At 58.6% G+C, this 24,337-nt stretch overlaps 1 protein-coding gene across 8 annotated transcripts in view; it reads left to right on the forward strand.

The window, feature by feature from the left end:
* The window catches only part of LGR6 (leucine rich repeat containing G protein-coupled receptor 6), a 90,296-nt gene that overhangs the window by 31,500 nt on the left and 34,459 nt on the right, over positions 1 to 24,337 (forward strand). For all 8 annotated transcript variants that reach the window (XM_088799197.1, XM_088799200.1, XM_088799202.1 and 5 more), the window contains 3 exons: positions 5,846 to 5,917; positions 7,874 to 7,945; positions 11,101 to 11,172. In XM_088799197.1, the coding sequence (XP_088655323.1) occupies positions 5,846 to 5,917; positions 7,874 to 7,945; positions 11,101 to 11,172 (216 nt within the window). The remainder of the gene's footprint in view (positions 1 to 5,845; positions 5,918 to 7,873; positions 7,946 to 11,100; positions 11,173 to 24,337) is intronic.

Raw genomic sequence — 24,337 nt, forward strand, 5'->3', positions numbered from 1 at the left:
GTCCCCTCTCACTCTTTCCAGCACCCACAAGCTTGCTGCTGCTGTCACGTCCCCCATTCAGTAAGAGGAAGGTAGGGCCATAGGATTTGGCTGAAGTGGGTTCCCATGGCCCCAAACCACAATTTCCCAGGTCTGACACCTTTGAGTGGGCGGGGCCTCTCCTGGGCCCCTCCCCCCTTGGCCTTATTTCTAGGCCATCAGAGTTGGGGGGCCCACTTCACACAGATGAACCATTGTGACGAGATGAGTGATGTCCCCTGACTTCAACCCAGGGCTAGAAAATTCCCTGCTTTTCTTTTCTCGCCCAACTTTTAAGAGTATGTCTTTCCCTTGCCTTTCTCGCTGCCCCCCTCAACCCCCCCACAGGAATGACTTGGCTCACCACCCCACCCCCATTTCAGCCTGACTCACACAGGCCTCGCCTTTGCTCAGCAACTAGGGGGGCCTTTGGTCCCCTCACACATGACCCCCAAATCCAGGTGCCCGCCCGTCTTCCTCCAAGCCTCTTACTTACATCCCCTGTGGCCCCAGGCAGGCTGGAGACATCCTGGTTCCAGATGAGCAAGCCACTGTGACTAAGTCAGCAAGGCCGTTTCATTGAGAAACACAGCACTTATGATGGAGGCTCTGGGAAACGAGGGAAGGGACTGAGCTGCGTGCACGAGCCGCTGACACTTCCCATCCGATACGCTCCCTTCTTTGGAAATGTGTGACACTTGCGGAAATCCAAGAGAACTTTGTGTCAGCTGCTGTGTTTGGAGCCTCTCAGGAGCCAGCTCTGATAGATGGCGTCTGGGGCGGAGGTGATTGTGGGTGGGCAGGGCAGTGTCCGGGCTCTGGGGGACTTGACTACAGCACCCCTTCTGCTGTTGACAGGCTGGGTCACCTGAGGTGACCCTGCTGGTGTCTAGATCAGGTGCCCTCTGTTCCGGGGTGTTTGGGTGGTCACAGATGGTCACTGAGGACCCCCAGGCTGCAGGGCAGGAGGGTCCTGCTTAGGGAGAGCTCTCTTTCCCGGGGTGACATTGCTGCCCTCTGGTGCTGACCGACCACTGTGGGCTCACTTCCCGGGACCCTACCCCGCCCGCCTGCCCCAGCTGCCTTCCCTTCTACGCTTCCCCTTCTGAGCCTCTGTTATCCTCTCCCACCTGGACACACAGGGAGGAACTGAGTGGGGTGGTGGCTGCAGAAGCAGCTGCTGAATCGCAGAGCCCGTTCAGCTGTGGGCTGGTGGTGTTACTTCGTCTGGGTCCGCAGCCGCAGCACGCACCCAGCACCCAACCGGGGTCAGACCGCAGCACGCACCCAGCACCCAGCCGGGGTCAGACCTGAACCCATCACCTGAGGCTGGACAGGACCTTGGCGCTGGCCTAATTGAACCAGGTCCCTGATTCCAGGTGCTGGTTCTTTCTTCTGTATGCTGCCACCTGTCTCTCTTGGTGACAGAGGAACTGCACAGGTGTGGCAGCGGGCCTGTCTGCCTGCCCTTGCTGGCAGGTGAGACCCCCGTTGGGCTCTTTTTGTGCTGGCCTGTCCTGCTCCCTGCGGACCGTGCGCTGTCTCCCAATGTGGCAGGAAGGAAAGGTTAGGCAGCCCTAGGCCTCGTGGAGAGGAGACCCAGGACAAACGTGAGGTCTGCTTTCATCCTGCAGAGCAGGACCCTGCGCTCACTTTCTCCAGAGGATGCCAGACTAAGGGAAGGGTGAGCGCTGGGAGCAGCTGCCCCACTGACTCTGCACCGGCTTGAAGCTCAGTGCCTGCTGGGCTCTGCAGACCCTGTGTCCTTAAGGCAGCAGTGGGAGGAACTCAGATGAGACAACAGGAAGAACTTCCCTCGTGAGGGCTGTCAGCGCGGGAACGGAAGCGGGGAGGCCTGTGGTCTGTGTGCATCACTCCTTGCACACGTTTCGGTGTTTACTGCATGCCCCTACTTGCCAGGCCCCTGCTAGGACCAGGGGAATCGGACTAGGATTCAGTCCTTGCCGTGGAGAAGGTCACGTCACGTGGGCCATTCTGTTCTAATCATTATAGTTCAGTTGGAGGCGTGTACCGTGAATTATGAGCACTGTGTTGGGTTTACATTTATTAACTCCTGTAATTCTCGCAACAACCCTATGAGGCTAGTGCTATTGCCCCCATTTCACAGATGGAAGAACGGAGGCTTGGCGACACCAGGTGATGTGACCAGGCGGCATAGCTCTTAGCACTGAGCTGGATGATATAAAGAAGCACAGTGCTGGGCAGAGGGCAAGAGGGAGCGTGCACACGGGAGGCCCCATGGGGGAGGTGGCCGGGAGTGGACCCATGCACGGGAGCTCGTCTCCAGGTCACTATCCGACTGCCCTTTACCTGGCTGCAGAGATGGGCAACTTGAGCCCACGCAGAGCCATTGCACAGGGGGCCTGCTTCCTGGACCTCTGCTCCAGCCAGGTGGGGACAGTCCTCCCAGGGCAGCCCAGCAGAAGCCAGGGGCTGCACCTTCCGCTGTCTCTTCCTCCCATAGGAAAAGCGCACACAAAACAAATTCCCCCCGGCCCTTGGGTACCAGCCAAATCGCCATGGGCGAGAGTCTCCTGTTACCCCACCCCCTCCAGTTACCCCAGCATTCCCCTCTTATCACACCTGCTGCTGGTCTCCATGGCGACACCACCACACCCAGCATCCTGGGTGGTCTGGTCGCCTCACAGGGTGAAGCTCTGAGAACATTTTCCTGATGTGCAGCCAGAAATTCCCACTTCCCATGCCCAGGGCTACCCGCTCTTCTCTGCCCTCCCTCCTCTCCTGCCTGCCTCATCCCAGGACCCCCTAGACCCTCCTCTCCCCTTGGCTGTGTCCACTGAGAGGACGCAGGGCTGCTGGGAAGAAGACTTTTAAGGGGCAGCAACCCATCCTCTCAACCCTGCTGTTCAGTTGGGAAAAGCAGTTTGCAGGGTGCAGTGCAAATGGAAGTGGGTGCCTCTTGTGCAAAACGTCTGAAGAATTTCAGACCAACAGCAGCATATTTGAGCTGCCAAGTGTGGTCTCTGCAACTGCAAGGGCGCATGCCCGTGAAGCCAGTCCTGGACCAGTGGTGTGTGTGTGTGCGTGTGCATGTGTGTATGTGTGTATCTCTGTCGATGTGTACGTGTATGTATGCAAGTGTGCATGTGTGTACATGTGTGTGTCTGTGCATGCATGTGTACGTGTGTGTGCACGTGTGCTGGTAGTGGTCACAGGGTGACGGTGGGGCAGAGTGAGTTCAGGCTTCGGGCATGTGATTCAGTCACAAGCTGGGCCCCAGAACAGCGTCACCAAGCACCCTGTGCTCCTTCCTGGGCCAGGACATAGACCCAGAGACGGTCACAGCCACGAGGTTTTCAGCCAAAGGGTGAGAGCTGGCTGAGGCCACTCGTGTCTCCCAGAGCTCCTGACTGTGACGTGTGGGTGCTTTGAGAGCGTCTGTGACTTACAGCAGCCCAGCTCTCTGAATGCACATGTACAGATACATGACACGCACATCCAAGAGCTCGTGTGTCCCAACACCTGCTGCCTTGTAAGTAGTCGGCAGTCGGTACCATCAGGCCGGTGCCACCACAGACAGACCCAGGCAGCCTGGGACAGGGGGCCTCTCGTCCCGGGTCTGTGCTGTGCTCTCTGGTTGCACAGGGGCAGCTGCTCTCCCAGGACAGTCCCCCTCCCTGAGGCCGCTTCCCCACAGCAGCTCTTCCCACTCCCAGGGCCTGTGGCATCAGCTCGGAGGAGCTCAGCTTGGAAGGTTCCTCTCCCAGCTCTGCGCTCCCCTGCCTTCCCTCTCCTTGGCACCAGCCTCACCCCTTTTCCTTTGTGAGAGGGCCAGGCCTGAGTGGGGCTCCCCCACCCGGACCACCTGAAATCCACCCCACTGAACAGCGCAGCTGGGCTGTGCCGTCTTGGGGCAGGATGTGGGGGTGTTGTGGCCCCTCCTCCCCAGGGGAGAACAATGAGGCCGCTAGTCAGGCTGGTGGGGCAGAGGGGGTGGGGGCATGGAGCCACATCAGAGCCTCTGCGGTGCGGCCCCTGGAGGGACAGCTGAGTGATGGGGCCTGAGTCACACACCCCGGCTCCTGTGGAGGCACGTTCAGAAATGCTCAGGGTAAACATTGAGAGGTAATTGCTTCTGCAGCACCTCGAGGGTGAGCCAGGCCCAGGACTTGCTGGGGGGCGGGGGGTGTGGCCAGTCAGCCGCAGTGGTTGCAGTGGCTTCCTGGGCCACCTCAGTGCTCTGTGCGTCCTGCTTCTGTACCTGGTGCCCGAGCCGGGCTCCTGGGCCTACGGACCCCTGCAGACAAGCCCTGGTTAGAGTCCTTTGACGAGCTCTCTGGTGCTGCTCCCTAACAGTGGCCACCAGCACCCAGGACAGCCTGCTGCCGACCCACACACGGGGTGGGCAGGGTGGGAACCGTGGGCCACCAGCAGCCCACGCTCCCTGCCTGGTTTCGTGGCTCTGCCCGGCATGCAGTGCCGTCCTTCCTTTGTGTCTGCCTCGGAGCTTTATCAACCATGAGACATGTGAGACTAAACAGTCTTTATGTAGATTGGAACTGGACTTGCACACACAGCCCACACACCTTTCGGGGTGCATACATGGAGCACGCATTTCTTGGGGGGAATGGAGATGCTGAATTTGAGGGTGAAAGCACCGTCCTCGAGAAGGGAGAAAGCCCCAGGGTGGCGGTGCCCAGTGGCATGACGGTCTGCTCTGGGCCCACCTGTGCGCCCCAGGGAGGGGGCTGGCAGAGGCCAGGAGCCCCTGTTGGCAGCTTGAGCAGGATGGGACCCGACTGTGACAGGTACACACTGAGTGGCTGCTCGCCAGGCACAAACAGAAGAACATGGTAACACAGGGTGGGACCCACCAAGCAAGGACCTGCCCCCTGCCCACCCACCCCAGGCCTGTTGGGCTGGGAGGTCACCGAGGGTCAGCTGGAAGGGGGGACGCAGTACTGTGCACGTACTGTTAGCGAGGTGGTCTGTAAGCATCTGTAAGCATCGCTCACTAATCCTTCCGAGGACCCGAGGACTTGGGCCAATTCACCCCACTTTTATGGGCCAGGAAGCCGAGGGTCCCAGGGGTAAGAGCCCAGGGTCGCAGGCATGAGAAGAGGCTTGATCTCAGACCCTTCATTTTCTTCATTTTCTTACGTAAAGTGGGGTGACAATAGGCCCTGCCTTGGGGTGTCATGAGCACTGACGGGGTCATTTGGGTAAAGACTAGCCAGTGCCCCGCACAGAGTAGGCCCCTGGCGAGTGTCAGCTGTTGTCACTGTGAGAACTTGGGGTGCAGGGCACCTCAGAGGGTGGTGCCTGAGAAAGCAGCTCTGGGCAACGTGGGAGGGCCAGGTCTCCGTCCCAGCACCCGGGATCCGGCGTTTTCTCCAGGGCCCCGGAGGCCACGGCCTCCTTGGAGACTGAGGGAAGGAAGCCGCCAGGGAGGTGACTGGCAGGGGCTCGGAGGGCAGCACCATCCCCCAGCTCTGGGATTGGCTGGAGGGACGCTCACAGGGCTGAGTGGCAGGAAGCTTTGCGCCTCAGTTTTCCCACTGGTGCCTAAAGTGCCATCTGTATGAAACAGCCCCTTGCCTCCTGCTCCGAAATTCCCTGGACTTTTCTCTAGTTCGTCTCTGTGCTGGGAGTTCAGCTTCATTCTCTGTCCTAATCAGAGCTGGCCCCGGGCAGGCCACGAAGGAAGGAGGAAGGCTGAGGGAACAATGTGACCGGCTGGTCCCGCCAGGCTGGCTGTCAGTGGGGACATGGGTGGGTGTGGGGAGCTGGGCAGGCTGCATGGGGCTGACAGGCCGCTCACAGGCCCCTTGGTCTGTCTACGCAGAGACCTCAGCATGAACAACCTCACGGAGCTGCGGCCCGGCCTCTTCCACCACCTGCGCTTCCTGGAGGAGTTGTGAGTAGATGCCTCGTGGGCTGGGACCAGGGTTCCCTCGGGGTGTTCGGGGCACCTGGCCCAGGTGAGGACCCCAGGGTGGCAGTGTGGGGCTGCTGGCACAGGATCCCCAAAGTCGGCCTTTCCTTCCTCCCTGAGCTCCCTGTTTCTGTCAATAGCCACAAGCCTCCCTGCGGGTCCCCTTTGACCTGCTCTCACCCTGTGCCCAGCATCTGCCACTCCAAGTCCTGGCGGCTCTTTCTGGAGTGTCCCTCCTCCATCCCCACTGCTGCAGCCCCGAGACTTTCCCTCACACCTGGGGTCACGCCAGCCCCCAGCTCATGCCCCCACCCCTTCCAAGGTGCACCCCACCAGCTTCAGAGGCTCCTGTGGCTCCCACAGCCTGGCGGCCACCTCCAGGGGCCTGTCACCTGGCCACACCCACCTGGCCAGCGCTGGCCTCCACTCCCGGTTTCCCCTCCTGCATTTGAGCAGATTCCCCTCCCCACTGGCAGGCCCTCCTTTCTCTCTACCTCTCAGCAACTGTCCCAGCATGGGGGTATGCTGTGGGGCCACCGTGTACCCCCTACCCCATCTCTGCACCAGCAGAGACCCTGCAGCTCTAGTAAGGTTTGGTTTGACTGCACTAACTGTGGCTCCAGGCCCTGAAAACATTCACAGTCCATATCCACCCAGGACCCACCCCCCTGACAGGTGTTCCCAGAGCACCATTGGCGGGGGGCTGCACTTAGGATCCCATCTACCCCGGGGCCACTGCTGGGTTTGCCAGACCAGCTTTTCTGGCCCCTCCTGTGAAAGGCAAGTTCAAGTTCTGGGGAAAACAAGATGGGAGACCTGCTTGCTGCCCTCAGGGAGCCTCCAGGCGAGGCCGAAAGGCCAGGTGGGCAGGTGACAGGCGAGTGTGGCAGCTTGATGTGGACACCAGGGCATCTGTGTAAGGACTGGTCAAGGGTGGGGCCCGCACTGGGCAGGGAAGCCCGGTCTCAAAGGAAGTGACAGCGTGAGAGGCACCAGAGGGGTCTTCTAAGGTGGTGACACAGTTTGGGTGGGAATGAAAAGCGGGACAGAGGCTGTGGAGCTGCAGGCGGTGACGCAGGGGCACCACCGGAGTTTTAAGTCTGATCCTCCATCTTCCGTTCCCTGAGTGGCTGGGCCTGTTTCGAAGGCCCCTCTAAGGGACCCGAGTGCAGAGGGGGACCCACCTACAGGACCCGAGCTTGGGACCTCAAATACGGTCATGTCCTTTCCACGTGGTCTGTAAAAAGAATAGGTGTCATGTCAAGAGACTCTTCATAGAGAGAGATTTCAAAGCAGTAGTTTCTGAGGATGGTCAGAGTGGTCCCTGCATCACAGGCGTCTCAGGACTGACATATGTGACAGTGACAGGGGCTTCGGGGACTCCAGGGGCCTTCCGAGTTGTCCACCAGTAAGCTCTGCACATTTGGCTCTAGCATGGCACATGTTTTGTCGCATTTGCTCCTTTTAGGGTTGGTGACCCTGTGACACATGTGGAAATGCTTAGTCAGACCCAGGTCCTGACCCTCCTGGGTCCCTGAGGTTAGCTGTGGAGTCTGGGCCATGGGGACACAGACACCCGTCTGTGTGGAACCCTCCCCAGGAGACGGGGTACCAGGTTCACACGGGAGGCATATAGAGCAGACATGACCGAGAAGTTAGTCAGATCTGGAGACACCAGGCCCTGCTACCACTGAGCTCTGACAAGGGGAAGTGACTTGCCCTGTCGAACCGAACCACAGTTTCCTCCTCTGAAACTTGGGGTGATGATAGGCACCCCAAGGTGATAATGAGAATGGAGTGAGGTGATGGGTGTGAAGTATGGAAATACATTGCAGCTCGAAGTACCTGGTAGTTGTCACCAGCGTCCCAAGACAGCCAAGCGGGGGACCCTCGGTGGGTTCCCTGCCATCGTCACCACACCTTTGCTCTGGTTTGCAGGCGTCTCTCTGGGAACCATCTGTCACACATCCCAGGACAAGCATTCTCTGGTCTCTACAACCTGAAAATCCTGTAAGTATGACTTTCCACAGAGATGCAACCTGGAGAACTGGGGGCAGAGTGAGTCCTGATCTGTCGCCTGCTCGCGTGCCACTCCTTTCCCTGTACTGCCCCTCTAGTTGTCCATTTCTTTCTGTACCCCATGTCTACAACACCCTGTGTGACTGGTGGACGCACGTTTCAGCTGCCGCCTGGCGCAGCCCCAGGGAGGCAGACCGTCCCCTCCTTGGTGGTTTGAGCAGTGATATCAGCACAGGTGTCCACGGCACTGAGCTGTTACAGACCCAAGTGCTGTCCTCTTGGATGGGGGTGGGGGCGGGGGGAGACTGCACAGGAGCGATCCATGCGGGTCCACGCGGGCTTCTCTTCTTGGGCCCCACCCTGGTCTCTGGCTGTAGCCCTGAGCCCCCGTTGTCACTGTAAGCTCACCTCCTCCATCAGGTCTCAGGTTTCTCTGTCCTGGCTCCTTTCACCTTCCCCTTGAAGGAGAAGGAAAGTGAGAATTGCAGAGTACCTTATGTTATGTCACCTGCGCTCCCCCAGGCTTTGAGCTGGTGGCCCATGGGAGGGAAGGCGGAGCTAAGGCACTGTCTCCTGCCCCCAAGAATGTCCCCCCCCAAAGCCCCAGTCTGTCCTGATGAGTGTGGGAGGGGGAGGGGCAGTGCGTGCACAGGGTCTGCGAGTTGCTGGGAAAGTCTCTTCGGGGGAGACGTGTCACCATGGGGACTGGTTTGAAAAAAAAAAGAGGATTGTGGGGCTGATCCTGGAGCAGTAGTGTGAGTGTGTGGGGCATCCCTAAGGTGGGGAGCCGTCCCCAGCTTTGCTATCCCCTCAGCCATGACTTGACCTCAGGTGTTCTCTGTACAGTTGAGCAGGTTGTCTACTGCACAAGACCATCTGGCTGAGGGGTGAGGACAGGCTGAAATCCAGTCCTATGTCTGGCTTGTGGCTACACTCACCTAGCAAGGAATGTCTTTTTCTAGTTCACTCAAAGTTGTTTATGGGCTGGCGGTGCCCTTGGCCTACGAGCCTCGGGTGCCCGGTGAGTGAGGAGTCCACAGCTGAGCGTGTTGGTCTCTGGACCTCTGCCCTGAGCTCCCTGGGGATCTGCCTGTGTTCTCTCGCCTGGGGAGCTCCTGTCCTGTCCAGCCTGTCTTCCTGTCTCCTTCCTCTGTGGGGCAGACCTTCCTCCTGGTTCTCCCTCCTGGGTCTTCCCTGGGTCTCCACTGCCCCAGGGGGTGGGGGTGGGGTGGGGCGCGTCCTGAACCAGGCCTGCTTGGTGGTGTGTCTGTGCCCGGTGCAGGCTCAGACCTGCAGTCTGGATTAGAGAGCGGGCTGTGTGCTGGGCCTTCAGATGTGAGGCTCACGTCCGTTCCTAAGACTCAGGCTTAGAGACGAGCCTCTTTCTTTCTTGCCTGCATTCGGCAGTGAATCAAAGCCTTGGAGAAACCGCAGGCCCCGCCCCTTCTGCAGATGGCCCTGGGCTCACCCAGTCGGGTGGCGGAAGAGGCTGCTGGGGGGCGCTGAGGACAGCCAGACTGTCCACTGCCCCTGGACCCCATCCTGGAAGACGAGCTGCCATTCGTGTCAGCCCCTTGCCTGTGGGACTCCTCTGCGGCAGCTCCGAGCGCGCTCCCACCCGCATCTGGGCCCCAGTGCCCCAAAGTCTGATGTCAGGTTCTCTTGCTGCAGTGCCCTTCCTTGCAGTGCCCTTCTTTAGTCCCCTGTAAGAAAGACTGAGCAGCAAAGCCCACCGCAGGTGACCGTCACCTTGGCTGCTGCCAGTCTGGGACTCTGTCTGAGCTGCGTCTTCCTTTCTCGGAGGCTGGCTGTCCCTACAGGACACTCTGCCTCCCTCCTTCCCTCCCAGAGGCAGAGGCCAGGAAGGGGATTCCCTGTCTGTCCTGTCCTAGGGGCCTGTGGCAGGGCCCCTCCCTCCGTCCTCCCCCCCAGCCCCATGCCTGACCTGGAGCTGTTACTCTGGGACCCTCCCCTCCCCGGTGGGTTCTCCAAGTCTGAACCCCCCAGGCTCTGGCCAGGCTAGATCTACTCAGCCCTCCTGACTCTTCTCCACACTGTAGGGAAAATGTCGTGTGGAGCTGTGCCCGCCCAGATAAGTGTGTGAGAGTGAGTTAGTGTGAGTGTGCGTGTGTATGAGTGAATATGTGTATGTGTGAGTGTCTGAGTACACATGCATGTGAGTATGTGAGTGTGAAAGTGTGTGAGTGAGTGTGTGTGAGTGTGTATCTCAAGGGGAAGATAGGATCTAGCCCCATATACCTTCTTTAAGCTGCCCCGGGCCCTGTACACCTCGTCCCACACCTGTGTGCCCTCCCTCTCCTCAATCCTGGGCCCAGGTCCAGAGGCTACAGGCAGATGGTTCTGATGGCAGCTACTACCCACATCTTCCCCCTGCGTCTTCCCCCTGCACCAGCCACAGCCTTCATCAGGTGACGTGTCTTAGGGGACTCCCTGTGCTTTGTGGTGCCTGGGGTCAGCAATGACCCTGTTTCTCCTTGCTGCCTGCTCTCTGACCCTCCTATCTGCACGTGGAGTTTTCCAGGTGCCCCGAGAAGCTCCAGGACTCCTGGTCCTGGGGCCAGGCCTGCTGAGCGGCCATGCCCACTGGCTGGCATGTTCCTTCTTTGAGGAACTGTGTGACATTGGGCCCTCAGAACAGTGCTGCCACGCTGACCTGGGGTGTGGCACATGGTTTCTATAGCCCCGGACTCCGTCAGTCCTATTTGCCTGGGGCCCTGCCACCCGAGGGGGCCTTGCCCTCACCCCATCCACCCTGCCCCAAAGAAACCCCAGCCTCTCAGGTGCACAGGCAGAGAAATGAGGCCTGGGGAGGAAACCCGCGTTTCCCCACATCCTTCCTGACCAAACGCCAACAGAATCGCGAGTTCTGACTTCTGACCCTCACTGCCGCCCACATGTCTCTGCTTCTTCTTCTCCATAGTCCTCTTTAGCTCTGCCTCCCCCTCTGAGACGCCTCCCTGCCCCGTGCACAGACCACACAACCTGGACAGCCTCTGAAGCCCCACTAACGGCCGGAGGCTGGGCCAGGACTCTGGGCTCTGAGGCTGGGCTTGGGGTGGGGGGTGCACGGGAGGAGCCCCAGCCCCACATGCCTGGGGTCCTGCAAGCCCCTCCTCTCCTTACAGGATGCTGCAGAACAACCACCTGGGAGGCATCCCCGCCGAAGCGCTGTGGGAGCTGCCGAGCCTGCAGTCTCTGTGAGTCACAGCCCAGCCCCCCGCCTGCCGTCCCTCCTCTCTGTGCCCCCCTTTCTCCTCCACGGTCCAGACAGCTCCTGGCTTCGGTTTCTTCGGGGTTTTGTTGCCGTCAGAGTGTGTATGTGCACACTCATGTGTTATCCGGGAAGCAAGCCTCTGCGCCCCCGAGGACTGTGGGAATAGGACCTCCCTGGGTGGGGCCACCAGGGCAGTGGTCCTGGGGTGTCTGGCTCTACTACGGAGCCTGGGGTGGTGGGGGTGGGGACTGCCACCCCAAGAAGTGTCAGGAAGGGCTTTCTCCTCCACATAGGCTGCTATGGCCCCCAGGGCTTTGGGGGGTAGGCCATTTCCCTTGTTGCTGGGGGTGGGGGAGCTGTGTCTGGGACTCCCTGGCCACCAGGGACACAGCCGTCCTCCAAGGGGCCCTGCACTTCCTCTGCTGCCCACTAGGGGCATGGTGGACACAAGACAGAGCTGAGGGAGGGAGCTGCTTGGGGCTGCAGTGTGGCTGACAGTGGCAGCCACCCTGGGCCAGGTGCTGGGTTGGCTCCCACAGTGCCCCTCGCCAGGCCTGGGATGCAGTAGGTGCCTCAGACATGCCTGCCGAGCCAACTGCATTTTCAGATACTTCTACACCTCATGGGGCAGCATATAGATAGTGGGGGGAACCAAAGGTGGGAGCCAGTGGGGGAACTGAGGTGCGGTTGGCGAGCAGGGGTCGGCACATGGGCCCCTCACCTGCATGAAGAAGCATGTGAGCTTCTTCACACTTCGTGTGAGGCTAAGTCGGGTCTAGCATGCTGGGGGCTGCACGGAGCGGGTGGGCTCTGCAGGCAGCTCCCTGAGTTCTGAAGGGCTGCCGCTCCTGTGAGGGGACAGCTGGACAGTCAGCTTCTGGGTGGACAGGGTGGGGACACAGCCCTCCCTCCCCTCCCACGCTCAGAGGTGCATGAGCTGGTCTGCCTCTGCAGTCGAGGGCAGCCCTGGACGGAGCCCAGGCTCAGCCTGACTGCTGGGCCATGTACCCTCTTGGGCCTCAGTTTCTCCCCTTCAAATTGGGGATGACTGCGTCCCTTGCCTGTCTCACAGGGTTGTCATGATGATCAGATGTAGCAAATGTGAGAGGAACTTGAAAAGGAGGTGTCCGCACTGTGGTGCGGTGTGATGGTGCTGGTGTGACGTGGTCCCTTTAACTGGCCACGGACCCATCCTTTTGCACGTATGCTGGAGGCTTTGCTCGGGAGGCAGAGCCTGGCTCGCATTGGGAGGATTGGAAAGTGTCAGTCTGGTGAAGAGGCAGGGAACAGCATGCTAGGCAGAGGGAACAGCACATGCAAAGACACAGAGTAAGAAGGAACCAAGTGCATTGTAGAGAATTTGCAAGGACGCGGGCACGCTTGGCAGGACTGTGTCAGAAATGTATTCTCTGATGGTCCGGAGGCCAGAGGTCTGAAATCAAGGTGTCGCAGGCCTCAGGCCTCCTTCCCTGCCCCTTCCAGCTCTGGCGGCCAGCATTCCTCGTGGCCGGTCGTTCCAGCTCTGCTTTCCACCTTCACGTGGCTTCCCCTCCCTGTGTCTGTACCTCTGAGAAGGCTGCTTGTCATCCAGGCAACCCTGCTGCTCTCACCTCTGGAGCCAACACTTAGTGACATCTGCAAAGACCCTTCTTCTGAATAAGACCCCATTCAAGTTCTGGGAGTTAACATGTGGACGTATATTTTGGGGGGCCACCATCCAACCCACAAGAAGGGGTCAGATGGACAGCAGAGGAGAGTGCGTAGGGTGAGAAGCTGAGAGCTGAGACGGAGCCCAGAGCTGCAGGAGGAGGGACCAAGAGCCCCTAGGTCCAGGCGGCCCTGGTGTAGGCTCCATTCTGGAGAGACCCCCAGGTGCCCCTCAGGTCCTCAGGTGATCCATGAATACCGTCAGCACCACCCAACTCTCCTGCCAGCCAGAGAGGCTGCGAGCCCCAGCCGTGCTGTGGGGCCTGGCCGCGGGGTCCCCAGGGACACGCGAGGTGGCAGATGGCCACCCTGGCACAGCTATTTTGGGCCCCGTGATTATATGCTACTGTATTTGGACCTCCCCAGGCTTCCTGGAGTTGATTACTACGTGTGTCTGGGGCAGAGACGGCTCCTGCTCCGAGTGGGTGGCTGGGGGGACACGGGCAGCCCCTGCACATGATGAAGGTCTGAACATGGGTCATTTGGCTCCTGGAGGCACCAGGACAGTGTCTGTGGTGGGCTGGGGAGGCTCCTGCAGCCGTAAATGCTAGTGTGGGGTAGAGCCGGCCTAAGCTGGGCCACCCAGTGGCAGCGTGGTGCCTCACCCCCCGGGAGCACCTCAGCCCAGACTCGTGGGTCTCCTCAGCCTCCTGAGTCCTCTGAGCCCTGGAGATCTTGCAGACCTGGCTCTGAGAGACTTGACAGAGGCTGGAGCCCCTCCAAGGGTGGGGCTGTAGGGCCTGAGAACTCAGATGTGGTCATGTGACATGGGACCCAGGCAGAGCTAGGAAGTAGGGGACCCCCTCCCCCCAGTTCCTCCCTCCTGTGTTAAGGCTCCATCTTGGGCAGCTGGCACCAGTGCAGAGTTCTGAGTGTGCCAGAGGGAGGAGGAGACCCAACTACTGGTGTCTATGTTTCCCTGCATCCATCCATCTTCTGTCCTTCCCTCCCTTCCTCCCTCCCTCCGTCATCCATCCACACATCCATCCACCCATCATCCATCCATCCATCCATCATCCATCCATCATCCATCCATCCACCCATCATCCATCCATCATCCATCCATCCATCCATCATCCATCAATCATCCATCCATCCATCCATCCATCCATCCATCCATCCATCCATCATCCATCCATCCATCCATCCATCCATCATCCATCCATCCATCATCCATCCATCATCCATCCATCCATCCATCCATCATCCATCCATCATCCATCCATCATCCATCCACCCATCATCCATCCATCCATCCATCCATCCATCCATCCATCATCCATCCACCCATCATCCATCCATCCATCCATCCATCCATCATCCATCCATCATCCATCCATCATCCATCCACCCATCATCCATCCATCCATCCATCCATCCATCCATCCATCATCCATCCACCCATCATCCATCCATCCATCATCCATCCATCATCCATCCATCCATCCATCATCCATCCATCATTCATCCACCCATCATCCATCCATCCATCCATCCATCCATCCATCCATCCATCCATCATCCATCCATCATCCATCCACCCATCATCCATCCATCCATCCATCCATCCATCATCCATCCATCATCCATCCATCCATCATTCATCCATCCATCCATCCATCATCCATCCACCCATCATCTATCCATCCATCCATCCATCCATCATCCATCCACCCATCATCCATCCATCCATCCATCCATCCATCCATCCATCCATCATCCATCCATCATCCATCCATCCATCCATCTATCCATCCATCCATCCATCATCCACTCATCATCCATCCATCCATCCATCCACCCATCATCCATCCATCCATCCATCCATCATCCATCCACCCATCATCCATCCATCCATCCATCCATCATCCATCCACCCATCATCCATCCATCCATCCATCCATCCATCCATCCATCATCCATCCATCATCCATCCACCCATCATCCATCCGTCCATCCATCCACCCATCATCCATCCATCCATCCATCCATCCATCCATCCATCATCCATCCATCATCCATCCACTCATCATCCATCCATCCATCCATCCACCCATCATCCATCCATCCATCCATCCATCATCCATCCACCCATCATCCATCTATCCATCCATCCATCATCCATCCACCCATCATCCATCCATCCATCCATCCATCCATCCATCCATCCATCCATCATCCATCCATCATCCATCCACCCATCATCCATCCATCCATCCATCCATCCATCCATCATCCATCCATCATCCATCCATCCATCATTCATCCATCCATCCATCCATCATCCATCCACCCATCATCCATCCATCCATCCATCCATCATCCATCCACCCATCATCCATCCATCCATCCATCCATCCATCATCCATCCATCATCCATCCATCATCCATCCATCCATCCATCTATCCATCCATCCATCCATCCATCATCCATCCATCATCCATCCACCCATCATCCATCCATCCATCCATCCATCCATCCATCCATCCATCATCCATCCATCATCCATCCATCCATCATTCATCCATCCATCCATCCATCATCCATCCACCCATCATCCATCCATCCATCCATCATCCATCCACCCATCATCCATCCATCCATCCATCCATCCATCCATCCATCCATCCATCCATCATCCACCCATCATCCATCCATGCATCCATCCATCCATCATCCATCCATCCATCATCCATCCACCCATCATCCATCCACCCATCATCCATCCATCCATCCATCCATCCATCCATCCATCCATCCAGTATCAGTTTGTTCCTCCAAGCTCTGCTGAGAGCCTGAAATACTTGGCAGACAAGTTACTGAGAAGAGTTGTCAAACAAGGTCCCTGCCTTCCAGCAGCTTGAGGCCAGTGTAGCAATATCACACATGCCCTGATTCCCATTTTCACTCCTCCCTTGTACACACTATGGACTTGAGTTTCTGAGACAGGAAAGTCAGTGCAGGTGAACATGCTGTAAGGTTACTGCAGAAAAGCTAAAAAGGAGCTGCCTGGGGCGATGGAGCCCAGGGGAGCCCGTGAGTGCAGGGAGAATCCCACTGCTGACTGTGGTGCCAGGCTCGTGCTTAGCAGACACCACCTTTATTCTGTGTAGCTGATCTCTAGGGGGGGTTCATGTTCCTCATCTTACAGGTGAGGAAATGAAGGTCTGGGGGCTGATCCCAGAACCAGCGGGTGGTCTGTGTGAATTCTGAGCCCAGGCATGCTCTTCACATGACTCCTGAGTGTGTCGAGGGCAGCTGTGAGGGGCCCAGCCAGGCTCCCAGGCTGCTGGCGTCGCTGCCTGGGAAGTGTACAGAGTGCAGTCCCCAGGCCCCTTCTTAGGCCAGCTGAGCCAGAGTCCTGAGGGCTGAGGCCCAGGAATCTGGGTTTGGAAAAACGTCTTCTCAGGTGGCACCTGATGCAGAGCTAGACAAGGGAACCGCTGCTGTGGGCCCTGCTGCCCCAGGCACGGCTCATGGGCCAGCGGCCTTGGTCCCAGACACGGCCCATGGGCAGTGTGGACCTTCCAGCCACATTCCAGCTCTAGTGATGTAGCATCTGTGTTTGAACAGGACCCCAACCCCCCCTTCTGGGCAGTTACTGCATTCGTGTGTAATTAAAATGTGCGGATCACTGGCCTTTTGTCCAGGAACCTCTGCCTCTCCCAGCCTCAGTTAGGATGGGTAGCCATCATTATCACCTGTCCCAAGGCCCTAAAGACTTTCTGTGCAGTCCTAAAACTGTCCGCTCCTTTGTCCCCCTGCCATCACTTGCACACAGGGGGAGTGTCAGGTTCGGCTTGGTTTGGTTATGGACCTGCCCAGGGGCAGTGAGATGCCAATGACCTCTTAGGGGATGCAGCTAGAGACACACGGTTAGACTTTGGGAAGGACTTCCCTGCTGTTGGTTACCACCAGGAACGGAAGGGCTCGAACGCTTTCTTCTGAAGACCTTAGACTCACCCACTGTCCTCCTCCTGCCTGTCCATCTCCTGCTGATCTACCCTCACTTTCTGGGAGCCGACATCTTTTCAGAATTCTGTCCCCGTGCTGCCTTAGGGGAGCCCGGAGAGGCGGTGGGAGCTGGCTAGAGTCACAGCCAGGCAGGGGCGGAGACGGCCTGTGTGCCTGCACCCCCTTCTGCTGGCCGCACCCCTGCCATTGGCAGCCTCCCTGCCTCACTGCCGCCCTGGGGAGAGAAGACTGGTCAGGAGCCGGGAAAGTGTGATCTTGTGCGAATCCATGAGTAATTTTCCACCCGTTTATGAGCCTTTGGAGCCCTGGTGGCTGCCAGCTGCTTGCTGGAGTGTGGAAATCCACACAGCGGCCGGAAAAGGTGGCCAGCGCACCGGGCTCCCGCTCTGGCCACCGGCGAGGTGGTGTGGGTGGAGGCCGCCCACCCCAGACCACAGGACCTCAGAATACCAGCTGGATGGCGCCGTGGGGTCACCCAGTCCGACGGCCTTGGCTCCAGGTGAGGAAACCAGGCAGCAGAGAGGGGAGTGACTTTCACATTGTCACCCAGCAAGGCAGGGGAAAAGTTTCTGCCAGCTGGAGCCCAGGCCAGGCCCACAGACGCCCCTTCCCTCTGAAAGGGGGTGATCTGTTTATGAGCCTCTGTGACCTCTTTAGGTGGCTCAAAGATCAGTTGTTCTGGAATGTCACCCATCTGGGAGACGCTCGCCAGGGTGGCTTTTCTCCCCTCACCAGCCCTGACACTTGCTTGTGGACTTAGAGCCAAGTCTGCCCCATGTCTGCCCTTAAAACAGCTGCAGCCAGCCTGCTCTGGACTCTGTGCACCTTGGATGGGGGCTGGGGGTGGGCAGGCAGGAGGGGCCACGGCGTTTGGAGGGTGAGCCTCTCTGGGTGGCATACTTGAAAGTATGCAGAGCCTTGAGGGGCTCGGCAGCCCTCGGAACGGAGGTCACTGCGTCCCCCCACAAAGCCATCTTTTCTACCCCAGCTCTCACCTTCCCGTGTCTCCTGGAAGAAGTTGACTTCTTCTGGAGGGTGGTTCTCGTGTCCCTTCTTGATCGCCTTGTGCGTGGGGAGGGCAGCACCTTTCTGGGGCTGGAGACCATAGAGGACCATAGCAGAGGGGGCCGTGGCCTCATGCCATGTGTGTGGCACTCCCACCCGCCTCTAATGCAGGCTCTCCCGTGTCCAGCCTGGGAGCCCTGACGCAGGTACCAGCTCAGTTGGACTCTGGCAGCCCGGACAGTCTGTCTCTTCTCAGATGAGACAGTGGTGTGGGGCTGCACGGTCTTCCTCTGCAAATAGCTGCTGCTTTTCTTCTCTGCTGTTCTCTAGATAGAGGATTGTGAATCGTGTAAGCTTTCTGCGCCTTGGTCTTGTGAGCTGTAGACTGGGGGGTGACAGCAATTGTTATGGAGACTCATGAGACATGGCTGGGGGGTTAGCGGCGTGCCACGTATGTCCCAAGTGCACAATAAACGGTGGTCCTCTTATTAGGATTGTTGTCGGACTGACCTCCAGAATTGTCACCCAGTGTCATCCCCCTTAGTGAAGGGACTGAGGCGAGGTGATTCAGGAGTTCAGAGAGACCGTGGCTATGGGAGCTGAGCCAGGTGGGCGCTGGGGCTGGGGCTGTGGTCCTTCTTCCTGCGGCACTGGCCCTGACAGGTGTGGCTGCCTCTGACCGCAGGAGTGGAGCTTAGGTCAGGCATGCAGCTCGCGTTCAGAGTGCACGTGCTGGAACGGCAGGCACACAGAGGGAAGGGCAGCAGCTAACCCTGCCGCACCAGCAGTGCCAGCCATGCCGGCCATTCCCGGCCCTGAGCGTCAGGCTGCCCGTGTGAATCTGGGTCCGTCCAGCGTGTCACTGGGGTCGCTGTTCTTTGTAGGTACAAGTTTGAGAACCTAGTCTCTCTTCTTTCTTTTCTTTTTTTGGGGTCTGGGTTTTATAGATTTATTTTCAAAGGGCAAAACATGCAGACGATTTAAATGCGAGTCCAACCGACCGCTCTGTGCGTGTCAGTGACGATGCCAAACGCAGCCCCACTTCCAGTCGCTCGCCAGGACCACCTGCATCTCCTCTCAGAGACGTAAAGGGGTCCGACGCCTTACTTGTGCCCATCCTCCTTGTCTGCAGAGCCGTCCCCAATGTCCAGCGGACGGGGGCGCTTTTCCACGTCTGTGTCACTTCAAACCCAACTCCCTCCTCCGTGGCCGTGACAGTCTCTGCTTGGTGCAGACGCAGCCCAGGCCTTTTGTGAAACAGGAATTTATGGAGCGTTCTTGGGGGTCAATCTTTTCATAGTTTCAAGGCGTAGAGGACGCTGTCCTTGGTCTCTGTGACATCAGAGGGGGCGTCGCTGTGCTGGTGGCACAGCCGCAAAACAACCTGGAACCCAGGGCCCGGGCAGGAAGGGACGCTGCAGTGAACAGGAAATGACTGAGCACAGGCACGGCTGTGGACACCCTTCACAGGCTTTTAGGGCTTTAGAGAACCCCCGTCATCTGACCCTACGTGTGGCCACTAGGACACACGGAGTGGCCAGCGGGCAGTCTCAGATCCTCTGAGGCGAGAGGTGGGCCCCATGATGGGTGGGATCCCGCCTGGCAGGAAGATCCCAGGTCTGTGGAAGAGAGAGCAGTGTCTGGGTTTTGCAGAATGACAGGCGGACTGGTGGAGACCAGAGGACAGCTTTTGTAGGAGGGGAGGTGCCTGAGCACATGGGCCGTGGAGGTGTGACGCTGGCTCAGACGGGCAGCTGGTTTGCTGCAGACCCAGCGCCCCCAGCGTGCGGCACCATCTGCCAGCGTGTAGGAAGCAGGTCTGCAGAGAGAGTGCGGCCTGCAGTGGCCAGCTGAGGACCATCCACGGGCAGTGGGCCCACAGTGGTGTTTTCACGCCGACAAACCTGTGTCTCCGAGAGAGCACAGGGAGCCTGGCTGACCCAGCAGTGAGGCCACTAAGATGGTGGCAGGATGGAGCCTGGACCACAGCAAGAGTCGGGGCCTGGAGAGCAGGGAAAGGCGGCAGGAAGCAGTGAGTCCCCTGTGCTCCTCCCAAACCCTTCCCTCCCCAGCGCCCTCCCCGGCTGGCCTCCCTCCTCTCCACTCTCAGAGCCTGGGACTTAATTACACACTGACGCAATTTGTTTTTTTTAAAAAAACATGTTTATTTTTGTTCTGACTCATTGTAGAAAATTTAGAAAATACAAAAAATGAAAAGAAGAAAATAAAAATCACCCACGATTCTACCACCCAGACACAACGCTCATTAACATTTCTGGGTGTTGCCCTGTGAACCACTCTCAGAAACACATGCGTCCTTTACGATACGTTGGATTGGGGTCTGGTTTTTCGTCCCTTCAGAAGTTTCCTAATGCAGCGTAATCATTTCAGTTTTATGTATAACCTGGTAACATGGCTTTCGGTACATTTACAAACCTGTGCAGCCGTACCCCCTGTCTACTCCCGGGTCGTCTCAGCACCGCAGGAGAAAGCAGTCGCCATCAGCCCTCGCTCCCAGCCCCTTCCCCGGCCCTGACAAGCTCGTCTACTTCCTGCCTCTGGATTTGCCTGTTCTGGACACTTCACACAAACGGAATCGCACTACACGTAGCTTTTTGTGTCCGCTCCTCTGCCCTTAGCATGTTTTCAGGGCCCATCACATATGTGTTCACACATGCTTCAGCCCTTCATTTCTCTGTGTCGCTCAGGAATCGTCCACTGGGCAGCTGGGCGCATTTTGTGTGCCCACTTACAACGGACGTCAGGTGCTTCCGCTGTTTGTACTGCTGTGCACTCATGTAGACCCAGGTGGGCAGTTCTCTTGGGTGTATCTCTGCGAATGGCACTGCTGGCAATGGTCTTTCTGTGGGACTGGCAAACTTCTCCCAAGTGTCCGCATGGGCTACAACCTGCCGGCATGCTGGGCGGGGCAGGGCCTGGACCCGGCAGTCAGGACGTGAGTGTGGGGGCCAGCGCCGTGTACCCTTTGGTCGGAGGCTCCTGGAGGACAGGAGTTTCCAGGAGAGCTTTGGAGAAGCTCATTTCAAACAGCGCCAACCTACACGAAGTACAGAGAGGAACAAGCCGTGGGCTCTGGGGCAGGAAGAGGGCCAGAGAGGAGTGTTTCCGGGAGGACAGGGGCACGGGGGCCCTTCCGAGAAAAGGGACTGAGAATCGTTCCAGGGTGGGAAACTTGAAGCCCAAGCCAAAGGGTTTGGAGTTGGCCAGAAGCTACAGATGACTGAGCAGGAGAGAGACAAGATCACAGCAGGGGAGGGGTCTCTGGTCTGTGTGAGTGGCAGACGAGGGGTGGGTGGATGGGCGCAGGGAGGCTGGGGAGAAGAGGGTTAACACCACGGGGCTGTGACCCCCCCAGGTCTTACTCTGGTCCACAGGGAGCCTCGGAGACCCTGGAAGTGAGGGACGAGAAAATGGCTTGTGGGAAGACTGGACCGTGTGTTGGGGAAGGTGAACTGATAGGGACCTTTGCTCCTTCCCAGGTCCCCTTAGAAGTGTCACCTGTGGCTTCGTTTTCCCTGGTACCTCTTACTAAGCGTCTGCTGGGATGGCTTTTCAGTGTCTTGCAAACCCTGGGATGCTGCTGTTCCCTAAGCCTCTGGCATCACTGCCCCCTCTCTGGAGAGGCAAGTTGGGAAAACCCCCGTCTGTGTCTTCGTCCAGCAACCACAGCCGCTCTTTGCCAAGGGCGGCCGTCCAGGCACCGAGTAACCACAGGACCGGCCCTTACACACATCTCAGACAGCCCAGGAAGGACCCAGAGCCCGCTGGATGTTAGGAATCTGATGGCTGGAGGCTGGGGAGGGGGTGGATGAGATGGCTTTTTGTGGTCCCCACCCCAGGATTCCGGGATTGTCACCCACAAAGCTGGCCTCTGCCCAGATCCGAAGGGCTGTGTCTTCAGGGGAAGCGCGTAAGGGCTGCACACAGTCTCTTCTCTGCCTCCCTCCTGGAAGGCGGGCAGTTTTGTGTATGCTCAGGTATCTCCTTTGATGTCCTCACAGGAAGCGCTTTCTGTACCTGCCAGGGCCATGCTCATCCATCAGCTCCTGACAGGTGGAGGGAGGGTGGTCTGGCAGCCGGAGAACCAGTTGGAATCACCTTCATTTTAATATTCCACCTTTGATCTAGTGTAGTGAAAGGCTGACAGTGAGAGGGGAAGAATCTTTCTAGGTGACATAATGCAGACCTCCCCGTGTATGGGGGGAGGGAAGTGCTATAGCTCTCACCTGCCCCTCACCCTCAGCCACAGTGAGCACAGGTCAGCTGGAGGCTCCACCGACCTTCACACCCTGCAGGGGACTTTGGGGTCTCTAAGCTTCTTGTGGCCTCTGTCCCCATCTCTCTGTCACCATGGGACCCCTCCCCCCTGCCAGGGTGCTCAGGTCTGCCTTCCAAGTGGGTAGAGCCATGACGAGGACCCAAGGGAGGGGACCCCAATGTTGGGTTCTGCCAAGGAAGCTCTAGGAAACTGAGCTCTTCACAAGACCTTGGCCAGCGATGTGGGTGGAGCAGCGTTCCCCTTTGTGGGGTCCCTGGCAGGCTGTCCCTGTGGCTCTGTCTGTGGAGCAGAGGCTGAGAGATACCTTCTCCCAAGTGGACGCACGCGGGAGAGACGTGGACCCTGGGCTGAGAGCCACGTTTGCCGTGTCTCCACTGTGACCTGGATGGTCACCCCTTTGCTCCTTGGTTGAGTGGGTCCTTCAATGCTCGTTTCTGGGGCTGGTCTCACAGGCAGTGCTCTGAGCAGGGCTGGAAGCCCCATAATTCCATCAGCAGGAAAGCTCGGGTCCCACTGTGGGCACGTTTCAGAGGACAGGAGGCAGCCCTCAGGGCCTTCAGTCCGACCAGGAGAAAAGCTGGCAAAGCGAGAGCTTGGTAAAGCTGTTCAAAGGTCCAAGGTTGGATTTAACCTCATTGACCCAGCTGACACTAGGTGGTGAGGGACATGCCAGGTGACCTTGTACCTGGGGCATCAGGGGCATCATGGAGCCACAGGGGGCTTCCCAGGACACAGCCTGAGGGGGCCTTGGGGTTGTCGTGAGTGACAGACGAGGGACCTCAGTCCTGGGCTGGAGCTGCTTGAGTCAGCGTGGTCCCTAGTGGCCGAGCCCTCTGTCAGGCTGGGCCACCCGCTGGGTTCCCACAACCCTGCACACAGGGGAGCTGGTGCGGGAGGCTGGGGCCCCGCCGCCTGTGGGAGGCCCAGGCACCTCCTCCTGCTCTGCAGGTGCCAGCCTGCTCCCTGTGGTCTCCCTTCCCTGGCAGGTTGGTTGGGGCTGTTGGTCCCCCCCCAGGCAATCAACAGCGCCCACCTGTGGTATTTCCCCACAGAGGAACTGTTTCCATGGTGCTGCTTTCCTTCCTTTTTCCACCTTGAGTCCCCCCGCCCTCCTCCCACCTGCTCTCTACCCCACCAGGGCCGGGAGCTCCCACCTCCTCTTTCCTCCCTTCCTTCCCCACATCCACCAGAGTCATGCATGCGCTGCGCTGGGGGGGCTGTGGATTTGAGGTGAAAAGTGGCCTGGGGTTTGGCCAGGGCAGCCAGTCGGTAACGGGGCGCCAAATGAATGGTTCTCAGCCTCAGGTACCTGCCCCACCCCCTTCTCACTGTTCTCACGGTTTGGAGTGGGGACAGTGGCCTGGCCCGCAGCTTGGAAAATTTCTGAGCTCGGAGCAGAACCGGCTTGGGGGAGCGTGAGGCCCGGGCCGTTAGTGACATGGGGCCTCAGATTGGAAGGTCTCGTGATCTGCTGTCACCACCTTGAAATCCTCAGTCATTTGTGAGCAGAGCTTTCCATTCATGTTTTGTGTTGTGCTCCGCAAATTACATAGCGGGTGCTTCTCGGAGAGCCTGCGTGGACAGCAGCTTCCAGGAGAGGGAGGCAGCCCGGCTGGGGCGTGAGTGGGGGCAGAGAGGCCCACCACCTGGGCACTGTTCACGGGCTGGCAGGGGCCCCGCTCTGAACTTCCAGCATCCAGAGTGGCACCTTGGCCCTCGTTTCACAGCCTGACGGGCTGGGAGGGAAAGGGCACCGCAGAGCCGGGACTGGCTGGACATACTTCCCAGGAACAGGGACCACGGGGTGGCAGGGGCCCTGGAAAGCCCACCTCGCTCTGGCTGGATGAGGAGCAGCATTCCTCCCCTTGGTCCCCAGCCCACCTCAGGCCCTCCTGTCCTCACGGGTTCTCTCTGCTCCTGTGACCACCATGTCTCTCACATCACGTGACTCATCTGGAGCGAGGCCTCCAGTCATGCCTGACCGAGGGGAGCAGACCAGGACACCTGCCCCCTCCCTGCTGGCCTCCTGGTCCTCCCCTGGGACACACTGGGAGCAGGTACATGGACCAGGGCCTGAGCTTGGGGCTTCACACGCGGGGCCCCTGTTAAGTGAGTTCCTCGTGACATCCGTGGGCAGCTGGTGGTGGACTAGGAGCCCTG

Source organism: Rhinolophus sinicus, chromosome 6 (genome assembly GCF_057876585.1).
Source record: "Rhinolophus sinicus isolate RSI-liver-muscle chromosome 6, RSI-T2T, whole genome shotgun sequence".
Taxonomy (NCBI): Eukaryota; Metazoa; Chordata; class Mammalia; order Chiroptera; family Rhinolophidae; genus Rhinolophus; species Rhinolophus sinicus.